The sequence below is a fragment of the Eretmochelys imbricata genome, chromosome 11 (genome assembly GCF_965152235.1).
Source record: "Eretmochelys imbricata isolate rEreImb1 chromosome 11, rEreImb1.hap1, whole genome shotgun sequence".
NCBI lineage: Eukaryota > Metazoa > Chordata > Testudines > Cheloniidae > Eretmochelys > Eretmochelys imbricata.
In genome coordinates, this window is record NC_135582.1 from 10,520,783 (window position 1) to 10,539,194 (window position 18,412).

Below are 18,412 nucleotides of genomic sequence, written 5' to 3' on the forward strand. Positions count from 1 at the left end.
AAAACCTTCCAGATTTGGCCCCTTATGCTAGCAGCCAGTGTTACAGGGAGCTTTGGTCACTCTTCCACCCCATAAAGTCATGTCTTCATACTGGTCCATTGGCTAGCGAGACAGTCTTTTATTCCTTTGTGACACCACAGAGTGAGCAAGTCTACAGATAAACTACAGGAGTTCAGAACTGAGGAGAAAAAAAAGGTAAGGATGGATGAAGAAATTCAGAGGAGATAAGAAAACCCTGAACTTCTACCCAAACCCTTTCTGAGGTACTCCCAGGTCTGCCTGAAGTCTCACCCTAAAGTCCTGTAAACCTGAGATGAACTCCCCCCAAAATTACTCTTTTTGTATGAAAACACCAAGTTCGCTACCTGGCCTCTTCCACGTGCATTCCTCCACTGGCTCCTCTGACTTTAAATAATCCTTGCAAAGGAGTTGGCATGCAACTTCCCTCCAACTCCTACAGCTTCACATAGATGGCTGGTTAGCCTGTGTCCGACCATCTCAGACTTCACCTTACCTCCCACGTCCATCCAAAATGGACCTTTTGGTTAAGGCATTGGCCTCCTTGCTCCAGTTCAACAGCAGCATCAGATCTGCTACCCTGGTTACCTCATTCTGAGGCCTGAGTTGCCCTGGAATTCACTTTATATCATACTTTAATACTTATCACTTAATATTGTCAAAGCACTGTGCAAAGTCATACTCCCACAGAAGCCAACAAGACGTTTGTTATTGACGTCACTGGGAACAGGACTGGAGCTGTGAGGTGGGCAAGGAGGCTTTCATTAACCCATATGAAATATGAGGAGTCTGTTAAATGTCCTGTGCCCAAGGGCACAGAAGTCAAAGGCAGAATTGGGATGAGTGCTCAGTCCTAAACTCGGTCCACTGGACTATGTTGCCCGACTGATTTACTGGTCTTAACAGATCAGAGAACCGACAAATTACGTTTTCCCAATTGGGGTCCCATTTTTGACTCTTTACTGCAACAACGAACAAATTCTTCACTATGGCTGGGCACAACTTTCCTTTTGTGAATCCCTGCTGAAAATCTGCAGCCAGAACTGGAGGAAGTGGAGGAAATCTAGGGCAGTTAATAGGGCTGGTGCTGATGTACTTCAGCTGAAGTTCTAGCCCTTTGGTTAGTATCTTCAGCCTCTTTCCAAATACTCATGCCAAGGTTAGTGGTTTTCTGACTCAATCCTTAGAGAATACATTTTCTAATAGAGAACTTCTTTCTATTTCATCAGTGCCTAATCCCTGGTTCCTAAAGAAATTTGGAAATCTCTGTTTTGCCACTTCCTTCTCATTCTCTCTCTGGCCCTGCATGTTCATGCTTCAGATAGTCTAACTTTTACCCACTATACCCTTTTCCTTCCCAGGTCATCACTGATAGTTGGAATGTTATGGTTAGTTTTATTTCCTACTCTCATCAAGCAGAAGATAACCCTTTTGCTCTATTGGCAGCCCACATGCTGACACAGCACCCTCCCGTTTTTGTTTTATTTTGTTTTGTTCTAATTTCCTGATTATCTGTGCTGTCTTGATCCTCTATATACTTCAGTAGTTCTCTTTCCTCTCTGCGAAGACATTTTTTTTTCTGGCATCCTTCCCTCATCTTCCTTTGTGAACACTGAGTCAAGGAATTAATTTAATTTTTTTGCAATATCTGCCTCTTCTGTCACTAAATTACCCTTGTCATCTCATAAAGGCCCTTCACTGACCTCTTGTTCCTTACGTACTTGAAATATTTCCTAATCTCTTTTTGCAATCTTCCTTTCATCTGCCACATACCTTCCTTTCCTTTTCTTATTTTTTTATCTTTTAACTCTCATATATTCGTCCTGTAATCTGTTCACTCCCCCACTGTATCTGATATTTTCCACAGCAAATAAATCTCTTTTCCAGACTCATTTTTTGCATTTCCCTGTTCACCCAGGACACAGTCCAGTGAGGTGCTGAACACCCTTGACTCTTAGAGAACCCCAATACCCTTCAAACCCAGTATGAATGGAGGGCATTCAGCATGACCAGGCCTCCAGTTAGACCTTAGATTTTGTTTTGAGTGCACCTAGATCAGGGTGGCCAAAGTGTAGCCAATCAAGATGGAGCAATGCATGTTGGAATCTGTAATCTGCATCAACTGGAACTCTGCATTTCTATGGAGAATTAGGCACTCAATTTGGCACAAGGCCCCACTGTGCCACAGAGAGATTCACCCTGAGGGTGTGAGGAAAGATTCCTGACACACTGACACTCCCCCTGCGATTTCCACCAGTGCTGGATGACTAAGTTCTACATTGCAATACAGGCTTCATGGCAGCCCAGATAGCAGAGGCTTCTCATGGATGCTCTGAAGCAGTCATCTTCACTTGCTGAGGTTTTGTGCAGAGCTGACTGTAAATCTGGACGGTTGCAATTTGTTCCTTTTTTGCCAATTTGCTGTAACTCAGGATCCTGGCAAATTCACAATTCACAGATGCTTAGATTTTAAGGCCCAAAGGAACTATTATGATCATCTAGTCTGACTGCCTGAATAACTCAGGCCATAGTAATTCCTGCATAAGCCCATAAATTCAGGGAGAGCTAGAGCTATCTATTAGAAAGACACCCCCACAATCTTGACTGAAAGATTTAGGAGATGATTTAAGATTTCAAGTGACAGACAATCCACCACATCCCTGGGTAAGTTGTTCCAACGGTCATGTGCCTTAGTTCTAGTCTGAATTTCTCTAGCTTCAGTTTCCAGCCACTGAATCTGCAAACCATGGCTGGGAAGTCTGCATGGCTCATTTTAAGAGTCTCATTCTAGACACTCATGTACCACAGTGATGAGCATAGCAGAAATACTAACCTAGAAGCATAGGAATTCACATTCTGCAGGCCCTCTAGCCCAATATGGTCTCAAACAGAGGCCAATGCTAGCTGCTTCAAGGGATGGTGCAAGAAACCCCGCAGTGGGAAGTTATGGGATAATCTGTCCCCCAAGAAATTTTCATCCTCAGCCTTTTAATTAAAGGCTATTTTTTGCCTGTCAGCATGAGGGTTTATATCCCTTCCACAACTCTTGTTCATTTTCTAAATCTTTACTATAACAACTCTGGCTATTCTTATTCTCCATAGAAATGTTCAATCTTCTCTTGAATTCTGCTTAGTTCATAGTCTCAGTAATATCACAGAATCATAATCATAGCATTTGAGGCCAGAAGGAGCCACCAGATCATCCAGTCTGACCTCCTGTATATCACAGGCCACTGAACACCACCCAGACACCCCCATATCATGGCCAACAACCAGAATTAGATCAAAGCATTACAGCTCATAAGAGACTCCCCAAGCAGAGAATAGGAGGGATGAAGGAGCACCAATCCCCAAGACTCCTGAAATTTCAGGTAATTGATTTGGTGAGCTATACCCAAATTATGTGGTAGGGAGTTCCACAGACTAAGAATATGCTGGATGAAAAAGGTTTACTTTCCCCAGATGTGTTTCAGAGTAACAGCCGTGTTAGTCTGTATTCGCAAAAAGAAAAGGAGTACTTGTGGCACCTTAGAGACTAACCAATTTATTTGAGCATGAGCTTTCGTGAGCTACAGCTCACTTCATCAGATGCATACCGTGGAAACTGCAGCAGACTTTATATACACAGAGAATATGAAACAATACCTCCTCCCACCCCACTGTCCTGCTGGTAATAGCTTATCTAAAGTAATCTTCAGGTTAGGCCATTTCCAGCACAAATCCAGGTTTTCTCACCCTCCACCCCCCCACACAAATTCACTCTCCTGCTGGTGATAGCCCATCCAAAGTGACAACTCTTTACACAATGTGCATGATAATGAAGTTAGGCCATTTCCTGCACAAATCCAGGTTCTCTCACTCCCTCACCCCCCTCCAAAAACCCACCCCCATACACACACAAACTCACTCTCCTGCTGGTAATAGCTCATCCATGATTTCATCCATGAGCTATTACCAGCAGGAGAGTGAGTTTGTGTGTGTATGGGGGTGGGTTTTTGGAGGGGGGTGAGGGAGTGAGAGAACCTGGATTTGTGCAGGAAATGGCCTAACTTCATTATCATGCACATTGTGTAAAGAGTTGTCACTTTGGATGGGCTATCACCAGCAGGAGAGTGAATTTGTGTGGGGGGGTGGAGGGTGAGAAAACCTGGATTTGTGCTGGAAATGGCCTAACCTGAAGATTACTTTAGATAAGCTATTACCAGCAGGACAGTGGGGTGGGAGGAGGTATTGTTTCATATTCTCTGTGTATATATAAAGTCTGCTGCAGTTTCCACGGTATGCATCTGATGAAGTGAGCTGTAGCTCACGAAAGCTCATGCTCAAATAAATTGGTTAGTCTCTAAGGTGCCACAAGTACTCCTTTTCTTTCCCCAGATGAGAAGCTAGACCTATATATATTTTTTCCTCCTCATTCTACTTCATTTGAAAACACACAGTGATTCCTGAATTCTTCCAAAAACCGGCCATGCTTTTCCCCTCTACCCACTTCAGTCTTTATCTTGAAGTATTTTGGTAAATCTAGAGCACTAAAAAGAACCCACCTCAAACCCTAATTTTCCATTACACCTCCCCGTGTGGAAAAATATAGTTCATTGACTTGTACGGCACCATGCTTCTGCCTGGAGCCCTGAATTCCATACAAATCAACTCAGTACAACGGTTCCATCAAAGAGAAATTAAAAGGGTCTGGAGTAAATTGAAGTACTGCAGTCATACCTGAAAATTAGGGATGGGGTTTATTGTTGGCAGCCATGCTGATCTTGGATTCTCCTGGTATCGGAAAGGGCCATTAAACGCCTGAGTAATGGCACTGAGGTTGAAGGCACATACTGCTGAAGCAGCTATACTGTTTCTGGAGGGGGGGGAAATCAATTTTATCATTAGAACATTGACAATTTCATCATAACAGACATCAAACTCCACGTGAATAAAACACATGTAAATTACCAGGTAAAAGTGAAGTGCTACAGATCTCGGAAGGAGGAAAAAATGCAACCAGATTAGATGACAATCTTGAGAATCAATTTTAATCTCGACTGTAAAATGTACGATTTAAGAGCCACAAAAGCAATCCTGACATGAAGGGCCCATATTGTTCCATTTCCATGGATTATTTGGGTCCAGTGTTTTATTTATTTTTTTTACATCCCATCAATCCTCACTGATAATGAACAGACTAATTTTTAATTTCATGGTATTTGTCAGATGAAGGTGAAATTCAGTTTCTGTAGATGCCTGAAATCAATAGCTGAAAAACTATTCTAAATACACCTAGAGAGAGAATTAGCACCATGCCAGCTATTGCAACAGTTCAACATGCAAGGTCATGCCACAGAAAACGCTGTTTTCAATGACCACAGTTCACTTCTTTGCGTCCCCAGCTGGGAATTGTATCTGTCTCAAGAATGCATGCCCCAAGCAGATGAATCAGTCTGTAAAACAAATGCTTCTGGACAAAGGACTATCTGGCAAGGGAACTTGTTTCAGCAACTTTACCCTACTCAGTCACCATATCCTGCAGCTCAGTGGGCCATTGCTGTTCCATTTCTGTCAGTAAGGGTATGTTTTGGCAAGGTGCGAAGCACACTCCACTTCTAACTTTAACAGGCAGTGATGTCACCCAGAACCACCCAGGAGTGGCTCCATATCTAAATAGGATGAAGCCCTAAACATAGATATTTACTTAAGTGACGGGGCTTGTATAAGCCCAACCCGGAATTCATACCATTCTTTTTAAAGGAAGAAGAAAAGGAGAGAGAAAATTAGAGAGAAAGACAAGAAATTAAAAATAAAAATAGATCACTAAGGGATAGCATGATTGACTTCAAGACTAACAAATTTATTTGAGCATAAGCTTTTGTGAGCTACAGCTCACTTCATCAGATACATGCAGTGGAAAATACAGTGGGGAGATTTTATACACACAAAGAACATGAAACAATGGGTGTTACCATACACACTGTAACAAGAGTGATCAGGTAAGGTGAGCTTTTACCAGCAGGAGACAAAAAAAAACCTTTTGTAGTGATAAACAAGGTGGGCCATTTCCAGCAGTTGACAAGAATGTGTTTCATGTTCTCTGTGTATATAAAATCTCCCCACTGTATTTTCCACTGCAAGCATCCAATGAAGTGAGCTGTAGCTCACAAAAGCTTATGCTCAAATAAATCGGTTAGTCTCTAAGGTGCCACAAGTACTCCTTTTCTTTTTGCATATATAGACTAACACAGCTGCTATTCTGAAACATGATTGACTTGTCATGGTGGCTTTTAGATAACCCACGGTTTGCTTGACATATTGCGCTAATTAAAGCGATCTGAAGTCTCTGAAAAGAACAATTTTTTACTAAACCAATAATTACACACACAAAAAGCCTAGCTGCACGATTCCAGGCAGGGAACCAGAGGGACAGATTCTTTCACAGCAGATTCCTTTGGAGCAACCCAATATAAAGAGAAACTTTTTTTTCCTCTTCCCTTTTCCTCCCCCCACTAACTCCCCTCCCTGCACCTTCCATTCCACTGTGCAATGGAGCAGTTCACTTTGAACATGTCAAAGCAACGCAAGCCGAACCTTTCTCCACTTTTGTCTGAATGCCGCTGATGCAGTGCATGTTCACAGAAGGCAGCTCTTTAGACAAAGCTAATGATGGGTGACAAGTAAATGCCTCAAGGCACACACAAAAAGGCTAGTCTAAATAAAGCAGCATAGCTTTTCAAAATAGAATGAATTCTTATAGAGCCCTGCTAAACATTTCAGAGTCAAGTTATAGAATCATAGAATCATAGAATATCAGGGTTGGAAGGGACCTCAGTAGGTCATCTAGTCCAACCCCCTGCTCAAAAGCAGGACCCATCACCAATTAAATCATCCCAGCCAGGGCTTTGTCAAGCCTGACATTAAACACTTCTAAGGAAGGAGATTCCACCACCTCCCTAGGCAACGCATTCCAGTGTTTCACCACCCTCCTAGTGAAAAAGTTTTTCCTAATATCCAACCTAAACCTCCCCCACTGCAACTTGAGACCATTACTCCTTGTCCTGTCCTCTTCTACCACTGAGAATAGTCTAGAACCATCCTCTCTGGAACCACCTCTCAGGTAGTTGAAAGCAGCTATCAAATCCCCCCTCATTCTTCTCTTCCGCAGACTAAACAATCCCAGTTCCCTCAGCCTCTCCTCATAAGTCATGTGTTCCAGACCCCTAATCATTTTTGTTACCCTTCGCTGGACTCTTGCCAATTTATCCACATCCTTCCTGTAGTGTGTGGGGCCCAAAACTGGACACAGTACTCCAGATGAGGCCTCACCAATGTCGAATAGAGGGGGACGATCACGTCCCTCGATCTGCTCGCTATGCCCCTACTTATACATCCCAAAATGCCATTGGCCTTCTTGGCAACAAGGGCACACTGCTGACTCATATCCAGCTTCTCGTCCACTGTCACCCCTAGGTCCTTTTCCGCAGAACTGCTGCCTAGCCATTCGGTCCCTAGTCTGTAGCTGTGCATTGGGTAAGTTCCTTTGCTCTGCTGAAGATGAGTGAGAAGAAGTGAATATCAGATACTCTCCATGAAATTATCCCACCTCCAGGGCAGTGCTGTTTCACCCTGACTATCTAAAGTTTGATCCCAATCTTAAATCACTGACATTAATTTCTCTATACAGTTCTTTATTTCTGGGTGATGCATGGGCCAAGGGTAGCTATCCCGTTCATTCACATCCAGTACCAGTTGTGACGATTAACCAGGCTGTTTGGAAAATGATTTAGTTCAAAGAGCTTTTAAATGTGATCTCAATGACCTTATAGAAAAAACTTTAATAACAACTGTTTAAATATTTCAGAAGCTACTTCCCTAAATAACCATCTTTTCTGCTGACTTAGCTCAATATTACACAACGAGTAATAAATCTGTTTGTCATGGATTTTTCACAATGAAGCATGATATAAGCCAATCATCTTTTGTTGGGAAATGGCCCCGATACCATTAAACACGAGTTTTCAGAAAGTAATAATACTTTTAAACAAAAATCATGTATCTTCAGTCTACCAGCAGAACAGTGGATAAATACACAGACTGGAGCATAAATCAGCCTTATTTTGCATGCAGAACACATATAGCAAGATATAAATCCTGATGGAAGTTAAAAGAATAATTATCATTATTTCTCTAGTCAGATAACAAATTGGAACATTTTCCTCTTTGAATTCTTGAAAGAACATTCTGTCAGAGCCACAAAAAACACTACTTGTTCTAACTTCAGCTATTGTCAATAATAACGCATCTAGTCAATTACACCAGTGTTATATAATACATTGTTCTCAGCAGGTGGAGGAGTGAAGGATGAACCAAGTGTGGGGGTGGGCCCTTTAAAGCCATGGAGTAACAAAAGTGTCTAACTGTATCCCTTATAGGGATTGGGGGATACCCATTACATTCTGTGTTGCTTGCAAATAATGGGAGAAGTGATGCTACAGACCCAGCAGGAGAGTATCCTATCCAACCCATGCCACCCAATACCTTCTCCCAGTAGATTCTAAGTATACCAGTTGTTAATTATAAAAATGTATTCTTTTTTTTTAAATTATCATTTCAAACTTTTTGGTGCCAAATGGATGGATGGATAAAAACCCTCAACGTCTTCATTGCAAACTGCTCAGCCACTTTTGGTAACATAAGCACTGTCTTCTATCTTAACCCGAAGCTCTAGCCAAGTTTCTTTATAGGGTCAGAATGTTTGGCTAACTTCCTTTAAGCATTAATTCTAGAGAGTGTTTTATTCAAAGTTCAGATCTGGGTCAGATTTTCTCCAAAGTCCATAGGATGTTTGGATCTGGGTTTGTGGTTCAGGCCCATTGCCCAATTATATTTTCTTTTTTAAGCTCTGCACTGGCTAGTTCCTGGCTGATTTTAGCAGTGAACATGCAGAAATAGCACTAGATAGATACATAGATAGATAGATAAGTACAGCCTACCACCCTCCCTCCCTCTGGGCGTTTACAGAGTATGGGTGAAAGCCTGGACCCATTGACTTCAATGGCAAAACTCCCACTGCCTTCAATGGAGCCAGGATTTCACCTCTAGGGCTGCAATATCTAAGTACTGTATGTGGATAACAAAAAGCACAAAGTAGTGTGTTCCTTTGAGAGAAGTTGCCTCTCTGTCCCAATCTCAGTGTCAGTGGAGCCCATGTTAAGACAGCATGACTCTTTACAGTCTGCCTCTAGTTCCTGTAGAGAGGTTAATGAGTTTGCTGCAGCCTCTGACGGCTTGTCTACGCTACCGGCCAGATCAGTGGGCAGTCATTGATCCAGCAGGGGTCGATTTATCGCGTCTAGCATAGACGCAATAAATCGACTGCTGAACACTCTCCCGTTGACTCTGATACTCCACCAGAATGAGAAGCAAAAGCGCAGTCGACGGAAAAGTGTCAGCTGTTGACTCACTGCAGTGAAGACACTGCGGTAAGTAGATGGAAGTACGTCGCCTTCAGCTATGCTATTCACATAGCGGAAGATGTGTATCTTAGATCGATCCCCCCGCAATAGTGTAGACAAGCCCTGAGCGAAAGAATCAGGTTCTTTAGCTCAAAAAGCAGAAGTTCATGTGTTTAGATCAAGGATTCCCAAGCTCAATTTCTGCCACTGCCAGCACCGCAGAAGCATCACTGTACATAAGCAAGATCTCTATGTGAGTGTGATGCCAAGTCTCTGTCCTGCATGGGCTATTATTTGGGACCAACCCTTTATTCACATTGAGCAGTATCCTATGCCACGAGTAGTCTGACAGAAGTCAGTTACATGAATTAGGCACAAGTGTCACATCTTGTACAATAATTAATTTGATTTTCATCTTCTCCTTTATAATTCAGTCTAACGTAAACTCTAGAGAGTATTACTGTGACCTCATAATGGACATGCTAGTAGCAGTGAGAAATTGTTCTCATCTGAGCAAGGGGGTCTGGAGAAGACTTGTTTACACTCATCTAACTTAAAGAAAGTAAATAAAAATCTAAACAATTTAATATATTTTTTTAAAACTTAGCTCTTCTCCTCTGACTCTGTCCTCAGGATTCTCACACATGCACACCCAAAATCATCCCAATGCAACTTCCTTGAAAATGATCACAACAAACAACAGAAAGGTGATATGACAATCTTCAGTTGTGTCTTTACGTCCCTCTATTTTATAGTTCATGCTTCTCCCTCAAAGTTCTAAAGGTTACTTTGCCTCTAAAAGATCTTTCAGAATGATTGACTGGAATTGACAGTAAGAAAGGAAAATATGTCAGTTTCATTGTGCTGGGGGTTGGGGAGGGAAAGTGGGGCCTAAACATAACTGAAAGAATCACAACTCACACATTGGTAGTGAAGACTCCATAGATCAAGTCTTGCTCAGGAAGATAGAAGGTGCTTTGCAGTTCATTATAATAGAATGGGATTTCTCCAGAGCGGGAGCAGTTCAGCCTGGCCTTCATAAAAGTCGTCCACGTGTCCTCCAGCAAAAATCTCCCCCCAATGTCGTTTTTGCAAACTCTGGCCACGCGGGAATAGACAGTTTTCCCACAATCATGTTCCACCGCATTCTCACGGAAAAAGAAGTAGGTGAACAAACCAATGTCATAGGCAGCAATAAAGTTGGGCTCTGTAAAACAGATGCACAATGAGATTTACCCAGCTCAGAAACTGAACGGTGCTCATTGAACTGCCCTGTGCATTGCACTGTTAGACTATAGGGGACACTGAGTTGGCAGAGGGCACCCGAGCAGTGGATCTGAGAATAACGACATATGGATGTGTAGCTCCCATTCAGTTCCTCAGTTCCAACCCTGGTGATGCAAATACTGGGCCCCATCCTTTCACCATTGCTATCAGTGGCATAGCTACCACTGATTTTAGTGCAAGCGGAGTTAGACATACTCTGTGTGTATAGATATAGAGAGAGAGAGCGCGAACGAGCACACTCATGTGTACTTGTATTCACTCTACAATACAAGCCACCCAACCCCTTTTCGTTACTGAGTCACACCTTATGGTGTTAGATATGTTGTTTGCATCACCTCCTAATTCTCTAAATGCTGTATTGAAACATTCAGCCTATTCTCCTAATGCAATGACATCTGGCTTCTATCATGAGCCTTTTTCCAGTTCACAGGCACTAAAAGATTTTCTCATGTTTGTAAAACAAACCACACCAAAACTGATAGTATCAAAACAAGCATTTTAGTTCTCCCCCTACAAGAATTTAAGAGACTCTGGAAGACGTTTGAAGCGTTCATTTTAATCAGACACTACACAAAGTTTTTAAGTGTATACTCATTCATGCCAACAGACTTTGTAACAAAGGAAAAAGTTTGGCCAATGAACAATATTTGACTGGAGGGGGGAAAAAACTGTTGATTTTACAGGCTGCTTTTATGATGCTTATGCTTATGTAACGCTCAAAGGAGGAAGAAAAATGTACAGGAATTCCTTTAATGCTACAGCCCAGGAGCAAGGAGGAGAACAGAGCGTGCACAGGGAGCTCTGGTGAAGCTCCAAGGCAGATTTAAGCTGGGAGGTAGCAGATGATAAAGTAGGAGAGGGCACCACAGAATAGCTCCAATCAGACTATCACAGATAAAGCTATATAGATTTTTAAGGCCCAAAGGACCATTATGATAGCCTAATCTGATCTTCTACATAACACAGGCCACAGAATTTCCCCCTGTGGTTCCTGCATCAAGCCCAGTAATTTTTGGTTGAACTAGATCATATCTTTTAGAAAGGCACCTAATCCCCACAGAGCAATTTCCTGAGATTTCAAATCCTCCACCTTCCTTGGTAACTCATTCCAATGGCTAATTACCCCCATTGTTAAAAACAGGCACCTTATTTTCAGTTTGAAATTGTCTAGCTTCAGCTTCCAGCCTTTGATCTTATTATAGCTTTGTGTGCTATGTCAAAAAGCCCTTTTTTTAATCAGGCGTTTTCTCCCCATGCCTGTACTTATGCTGCACAGTCACGTCACCTTTTAACCCTCTTTTGAGTAAGGTAAATAGATTATGCTCATTAAGTCTCTCACTGAAAGACAGGTTTTCCAGACCTCAAATCATTCTTGTGGCTCTTCACTGAACCCTTTCCAATTTTTCAACATCCTTTTTGAAATGAGGACACCAGAACAGGACACAGTATTCTGATAATGGTCTCACCAGTGCTGCATACAGAGGTAATACTGCCTTCATACTCCTACTCAATATCTCCCCATTTATATATCCGAGGTTTGCATTAGCTCCTTTAGCTATAGCATTGAATTGGCAGCTCAGCTTTGCTGTACTCTTCTTTAAACTCTCTCTTCAGATATTCTTTCCTTCTCCTGGATTTTTCTCTATTTGTCTGTTTGTGAAAACAGACATACAGGAGAAATGCTGGGACTTGCCTCCTATTGGAAAGACAATGCCATAGTCCACCACCTTCTTCCTGTAGGCACTGCTTCACACAATATCCTACAACCCTGTAGCAGCCCAGATAAGCCTCACCAGGATCTGGAGAGTGGACGTGAGCACTGCCCATAAGGTTTGAGCCAAAGCCCACTGACCTGAATGGTTTGTGGATCAGGCCCCACTAATCAAGGGACATAGCAGATTCTCCATCACTTACATCTTTCAGTCAGATTGGGTCTCTTTCTAATAGTCTGTTCTTGCTCAACCAGGGCTCGATGCAGGAATTACTGGATGAATTTTTATGACCTGGGTTACACAGGAGGTCAGACTAGATCATTATAATGATCCCTTCTGACCTTAACATCTAGGAATGTATAATAGAGTGGAGGTTTATGTTTACTTAGTTTCTCCTCATTTTGGGCCTCATCTTGCATTGATGCCATGCACCTTCAACCTCTACTGAAGTCAATGGGAGTTGTGGGTACTCAGCAACTTGCAGAATTTGGCCAATTACATGACAACATATGTAAGCCACAGCTGCTCTCCAATTCTGTGACTGGCATCCAGTGGTAAAATATCTTTTTCATGTTCAAAAAGAACACTTTGGCACCTCGAGACTACATACCCAGCAACCTGTCTCTGTAAAAAGTACTCTCTAAACCACATTCTCTGAATTGTATTAAGTTCTCTGAAATCCCCTGTCAATTCTGAATTCTAGTGTGAAATGCGGGAGAGGGAGCTGATTTACAAGCCTATCCTGTTGCTTTCAATACACCTATTGCTTAGGTTTGACCAATGGGACTTTACCATTAAGCCATTTGGAGTTGTATTGTGCAGTCCGAAGTGGGGGAACATTTCCAAGGCTGCGGTAAATAGCAGGATCCCGTCCAGAGAAATCAATTACAGTCGCAGCATAGAGTTCTCCCCGTGATGTAATCACAGCTGTCGAGTTGTGCCGAGGGTCATATGGGCATCTAGCCACTCCATTTATTTTGTCAATGGTTTTACTAAGATTTCCTACCTGTATTTAAAAGGAATGAGAAAGTGGGAATAAAGGGTTTTATAGCACAGTTGGCTTCTCTAAGCATGCACACAGAATTCAACCTTTCCTTGAGCACCAAGTAACAACCCTATGTTAAAAAAAAAAACAATAGGCAATTGTAAGAAAATGACATTGTGCATGATTGTAAATCAATGGTCAAATCTGCCACATGCAGAGGAATCATAGAATAACCGAGTTGGAAGGGACCTCTGGAGGCCATCTAGTCCAACCCCCTGCCCAGAGCAGGACCAATCCCAACTAAATCATCCCAGCCAGGGCTTTGTCAAGCCTGACCTTAAAAACTTCTAAGGAAGGGGATTCCACCACCTCCCTAGGTAACGCGTTCCAGTGTTTCACCACCCTCCTAGTGAAAAAGTTTTTCCTAATATCCAACCTAAACCTCCCCTACTGCAACTTGAGACCATTACTCCTTGTCCTGTCATCTGCTATCACTGAGAACAGTCTAGATCCATCCTCTTTGGATCCACCTTTCAGGTAGTTAAAAGCAGCTATCAAATTCCCCCTCATTCTTCTCTTCCGTAGACTAAACATCCCCAGTTCCCTCAGCCTCTCCTCATAACTCATGTGTTCTAGTCCCCTAATCATTTTTGTTGCCCTTCGCTGGACTCTCTCCAATTTATCCACATCCTTCTTGTAGTGTGGGGCCCAAAACTGGACACAGTACTCCAGATGAGGCCTCACCAATGTCGAATAGAGGGGAACGATCACGTCCCTCAATCTGCTGGCAATGCCCCTACTTATACAGCCCAAAATGCCATTGGTCTTCTTGGCAACAAGGGCACACTGTTGACTCATATCCAGCTTCTCATCCACTGTAATCCCTAGGTCCTTTTCTGCAGAACTGCTGCCGAGCCATTCGGTCCCTAGCCTGTAGCTGTGCATGGGATTCTTCCGTCCTAAGTGCAGGACTCTGCACTTGTCCTTGTTGAACCTCATCAGATTTCTTTTGGCCCAATCCTCCAATTTGTCTAGGTCCCTCTGTACCCTACCCCTACCCTCCAGCGTATCTACCACTCCTCCCAGTTTAGTGTCATCCGCAAACTTGCTGAGGGTGCAATCCACACCATCCTCCAGATCATTAATGAAGATACTGAACAAAACCGGCCTCAGGACCAACCCTTGGGGTGCTCCGCTTAATACCAGCTGCCAACTAGACATGGAGCCATTGACAAGAATCCATTGACAAGCCATTGTCAACTAGACAAGGACCTAGTGTGGTGCGTGAGCTTCAGACCTGCTGGCCCTCTGCCAAAAGGTGATGTGCACCAACCTGGGATGCCAGCAGGCGCAGCTCGCTAATGTCAATGGAGTTGTACCCACATTCATCAGCTGCCTTTTTACAGCCTCTGGATGTCTAGGCTCCGTCTGTTTCCAATTTTACATGCTGACATTTTTTAAATCACTGCAGACCTGGTCCTGCTCCTTTTCATACCCAGGAGAGCTTTGTCATTTGCTTTGGTGGAACCCTATATGAGTTGCAATACCAACAAACAGGGCCGACTCTCACTGAAAACAGCCTTTGTAGTACTAACGACACAGCTGCAGGGGCCAATCCTGATTCTGAGGGGGAATCTCTCCTGTTCGGGAGCTGCAGAAGGCCCCCATTAGTCAGTCGGTGTTCCATGCCACCCAGCTCAATTGCCACCTGGGATAATCTGTGTCTTGAGAAGGATGTCAGAGGATGGAGCATGCCCCATGCACATCCCCAACATCCTAAAACAGAGACAGCTTCCAGTTCAAGCTGACTGAGCATTCAGCTAGGGAAGAACCTTATAGAGACAACAGATGCATGTTGCCAGTCCTAGCTGTCAGCAACCGGCCTATTAGCAAGGTAAGAGCAAGAAAAAAACGTGAAAGGTGTAAAGTTTCAACAGCCCTGTAATCCCTCTGACCCCAAGGCTTCCTTCACAGCTCTTCTGCCCTGCTCCCTACAAGGGGCTGGAGTGAGGACAAGTGAAAAAAACCTCTCCTCCCAAAACTAAAGGGTAGTCTGAGTCCAAGCCCCCTCCACCACAGTCAGCCTCTCACCTCACAAAGCACTACCCTACAGGGAGTATGTGACTCACAAGGCCTCAAATATTGTTTTGTAGCTGAACCCAATCCATATATACCATCAGCCTCATTTCCCAGCAAGGGGGGTGGGTGGGATCACGGCAAAGAGACAATTTCAGATCAGCTGAATTTTGAATATTTATTCTAGAATAGGGAATACTTCCATCTTCGCCTCAAAATGACTCTCTTTCCCTGGAACACACCCTCATCTCACGCCACCATCCCTCCCCCTCCCAAAAGAGAAAGACAACAACAGACCTGTCTACTGGAACACACTGGAGAGAAGGCATTGGTACCGCAGGTAAAAACCTTCTTGCCATAAACGATCAGCACTCGCACATAGTTCTGGCATTCCTCCTGTAAGAAGGGAAAATACAAACAGGCTATGTGAAAGCAGGACTGTCAAGTTAGCACTTTTGTTAAAAAAACCTCATATTTTCCTTACTTGTGTTACAGCCAAAATACACCTCTACCCCAACATAACGCTGTCCTCGGGAGCCAAAAAATCTTACTGCATCATAGGTGAAACCGCATTATATCGAACTTGCTTTGATCCACCGGAGTGCGCAACCTCCCCCCTGCCCGGAGCGCTGCTTTACCACGTTATATCTGAATTCGTGTTATATCGGGTCGCGTTATATCAGGGTAGAGGTGTATACCTTAGAGGATTAATTATCTTTGAATAGCATCCAAGAGCCCCATTCAGGATCAGGCCCCATTGAGCAAATTGCTGTACAAATACACAGCTCTGTACAGTCCACTGCCTGAATGGATAAGTCAGACAAGCAACATATGACCAATGTGCAAAGCAAGATATCAAGGAGATGTTAGAAACCCAGTTTGTTGGTTACTCCTCTAACGATCCCCAATCCATTGAAAGGACTGCAACAATCTAATCTAATTTACTCTTCACCAGTTATGCCAATGGCTCACTTTAGGCACTTCACCTAGCTTGCCAAATGAGGGAGTGGCTACAATAGGACATTTAACACCCATTTTCCTCTCAGTGGTGCGGCTGCAGATGTACAAGCTGTAGTGCAGACCAGGTGCCCTGCCTACCCTGGGGTTCGTACTGTTGCTAGCAGCAATGTAGCTGCATTGTTGCTGGAAAAACAAGTCAGAAATTCTCTGCTGTAGACAAGGCCTGAGAGTCGAGCAACGAGGCTCGCTTGCGGCTAGGCAGCTCCACTGCCTGATTTTCATGCACTGGGACTGTGTTCTCAGGAGTTTCACAGGAGGCAGCGTAACACAAATTCCCCACACCAGCCCAGGCCACTGAGTGTCAGCAAAGCCCCTGTTTACATATTTAACTGGGGACTCCTGCACGTAGCAAATGACTGATGGATCTGCATAGCTGTAAAACCATAGTTCCTGCCCCCGTTCCCCAGAGCTGCCCTTAACAGCCATGCAGAATATGAGAGATGTCCTGCAAGTCTGACATCAGAATCATGTCTTGGGGTCTCTGTCCATCCTGCACTTCACAGAGAAAAGGCTACAAACAATTGTTCATTGACTACCATTCATAGAGCACATTTTAATTTGATACCTTTACATTCTATTATAAACAGAAAAAGAAACTTGTTAAAAGTAATAACCTCATCTTGGTTACACTGGCTGCTTTGCTTTCCTCCTCTCCTCCCCCGCCCCGCCACCCTCTGTAGATAATAATTTGCCATTAAGCTGAACCCACAATTGCAAACACAGCTCCTTCTTTTGTGAGTCACAATCATGCTGCAAGCTCCCCTATCTCCAAGTCCTACAAGCGGCTGATCATTTCCCTGAAGACTTCATTTGCAATATTCAGCCATGTAAAAACACTCCATATCATTTGGGAGGGAAGAGACTTGCTCAGTTGGATTAAGTCCTATCTCCTTTCATTTGCTACATGGAAATCAATTCCTGGAAGGACTGTATTTAAGGAAAGGCTACCACCATTAGCTAAGAACAAGATACTGATGTTAAGAATATTTGGGGGTTTTTTTGTTTGTTTGTTTGTTTTTTTGTTTTGTTTTTTTTAAAGATGCTCCCAGGCAATGGGATGTGTACTTTCAGAGCTAGTCTGGGAGCACTCAAAGATTCCATGTGAAGGCTGCACTTCCCGTTGAGTCGGTAACTGCCAATCTTAATTTCAGGTTTATTACTTCTTGATCATATAACAGGGATCAGATTTGAAACCCCAAGTGCCCTGGAACCAGAGCTTCAAATCCTAGCTGGGTCAATTCACCACTTCATCGTTCAGAAGCAGATAAACTGTGGTTTTGTCTATCAAACAGGACTTTAAATAACAAGACCCTTATACCTGTTTTGTGTTGAAATTAAAGCTCTTGTGCTTTTTAAAATAAGACTAAGGGCTTGTCTGACCATGTCTCCTCTCGCTCTGTTGTGCTGTGTGATCTGATTGCCCTCCTCTACCCTAGAGGTGGCTGCATTTCATTGGTGGGTAAAGTAATTCTTGTATATGTAAATCATAGTTCCGCAATCCCAACTCTGGCAATAACGCAGTGGGGGTTTTGCCTGAATTAGGACTGCAGATTTGGGTTTGATAGCTGTACAGGACCAAGAACACTTTGGTCAGTGGCTGCTATATAAATTACTAGACATGGGCCACAGAATTTTCCCCACAGAATTTTCTATTTACGTTCAGCATCTAACCCAGTATGCCGATTTGTATCCAAATTCCAGTCTCAAAGAAGCTAACCTGACCCCACTCCTACTCCCAATTCCCCCAGCCTTGAGGAGACTGTAATCAGCATCTGATCTGAATTAGCCACTTGCTTAATTTGATCTTTTGGGGGTAACTGGTGTTAGGGGTGCGTAGAGTCTTGTCTAGATTCCTCTCTTTATTATTGTAGGAA

The 18,412-nt window shown here is 43.2% G+C and overlaps 1 protein-coding gene across 2 annotated transcripts in view; it reads right to left on the reverse strand.

Annotated features, from left to right (window-relative positions):
• Positions 1 to 18,412, reverse strand: part of SEMA5B (semaphorin 5B) — a 173,812-nt gene that overhangs the window by 72,565 nt on the left and 82,835 nt on the right. For both annotated transcript variants that reach the window (XM_077829927.1, XM_077829925.1), the window contains exons 5-8: positions 15,816 to 15,914; positions 13,250 to 13,463; positions 10,380 to 10,665; positions 4,738 to 4,873 (exon numbers count right to left, since the gene is read on the reverse strand). In XM_077829927.1, coding sequence (XP_077686053.1) covers positions 4,738 to 4,873; positions 10,380 to 10,665; positions 13,250 to 13,463; positions 15,816 to 15,914 — 735 coding nt within the window. The remainder of the gene's footprint in view (positions 1 to 4,737; positions 4,874 to 10,379; positions 10,666 to 13,249; positions 13,464 to 15,815; positions 15,915 to 18,412) is intronic.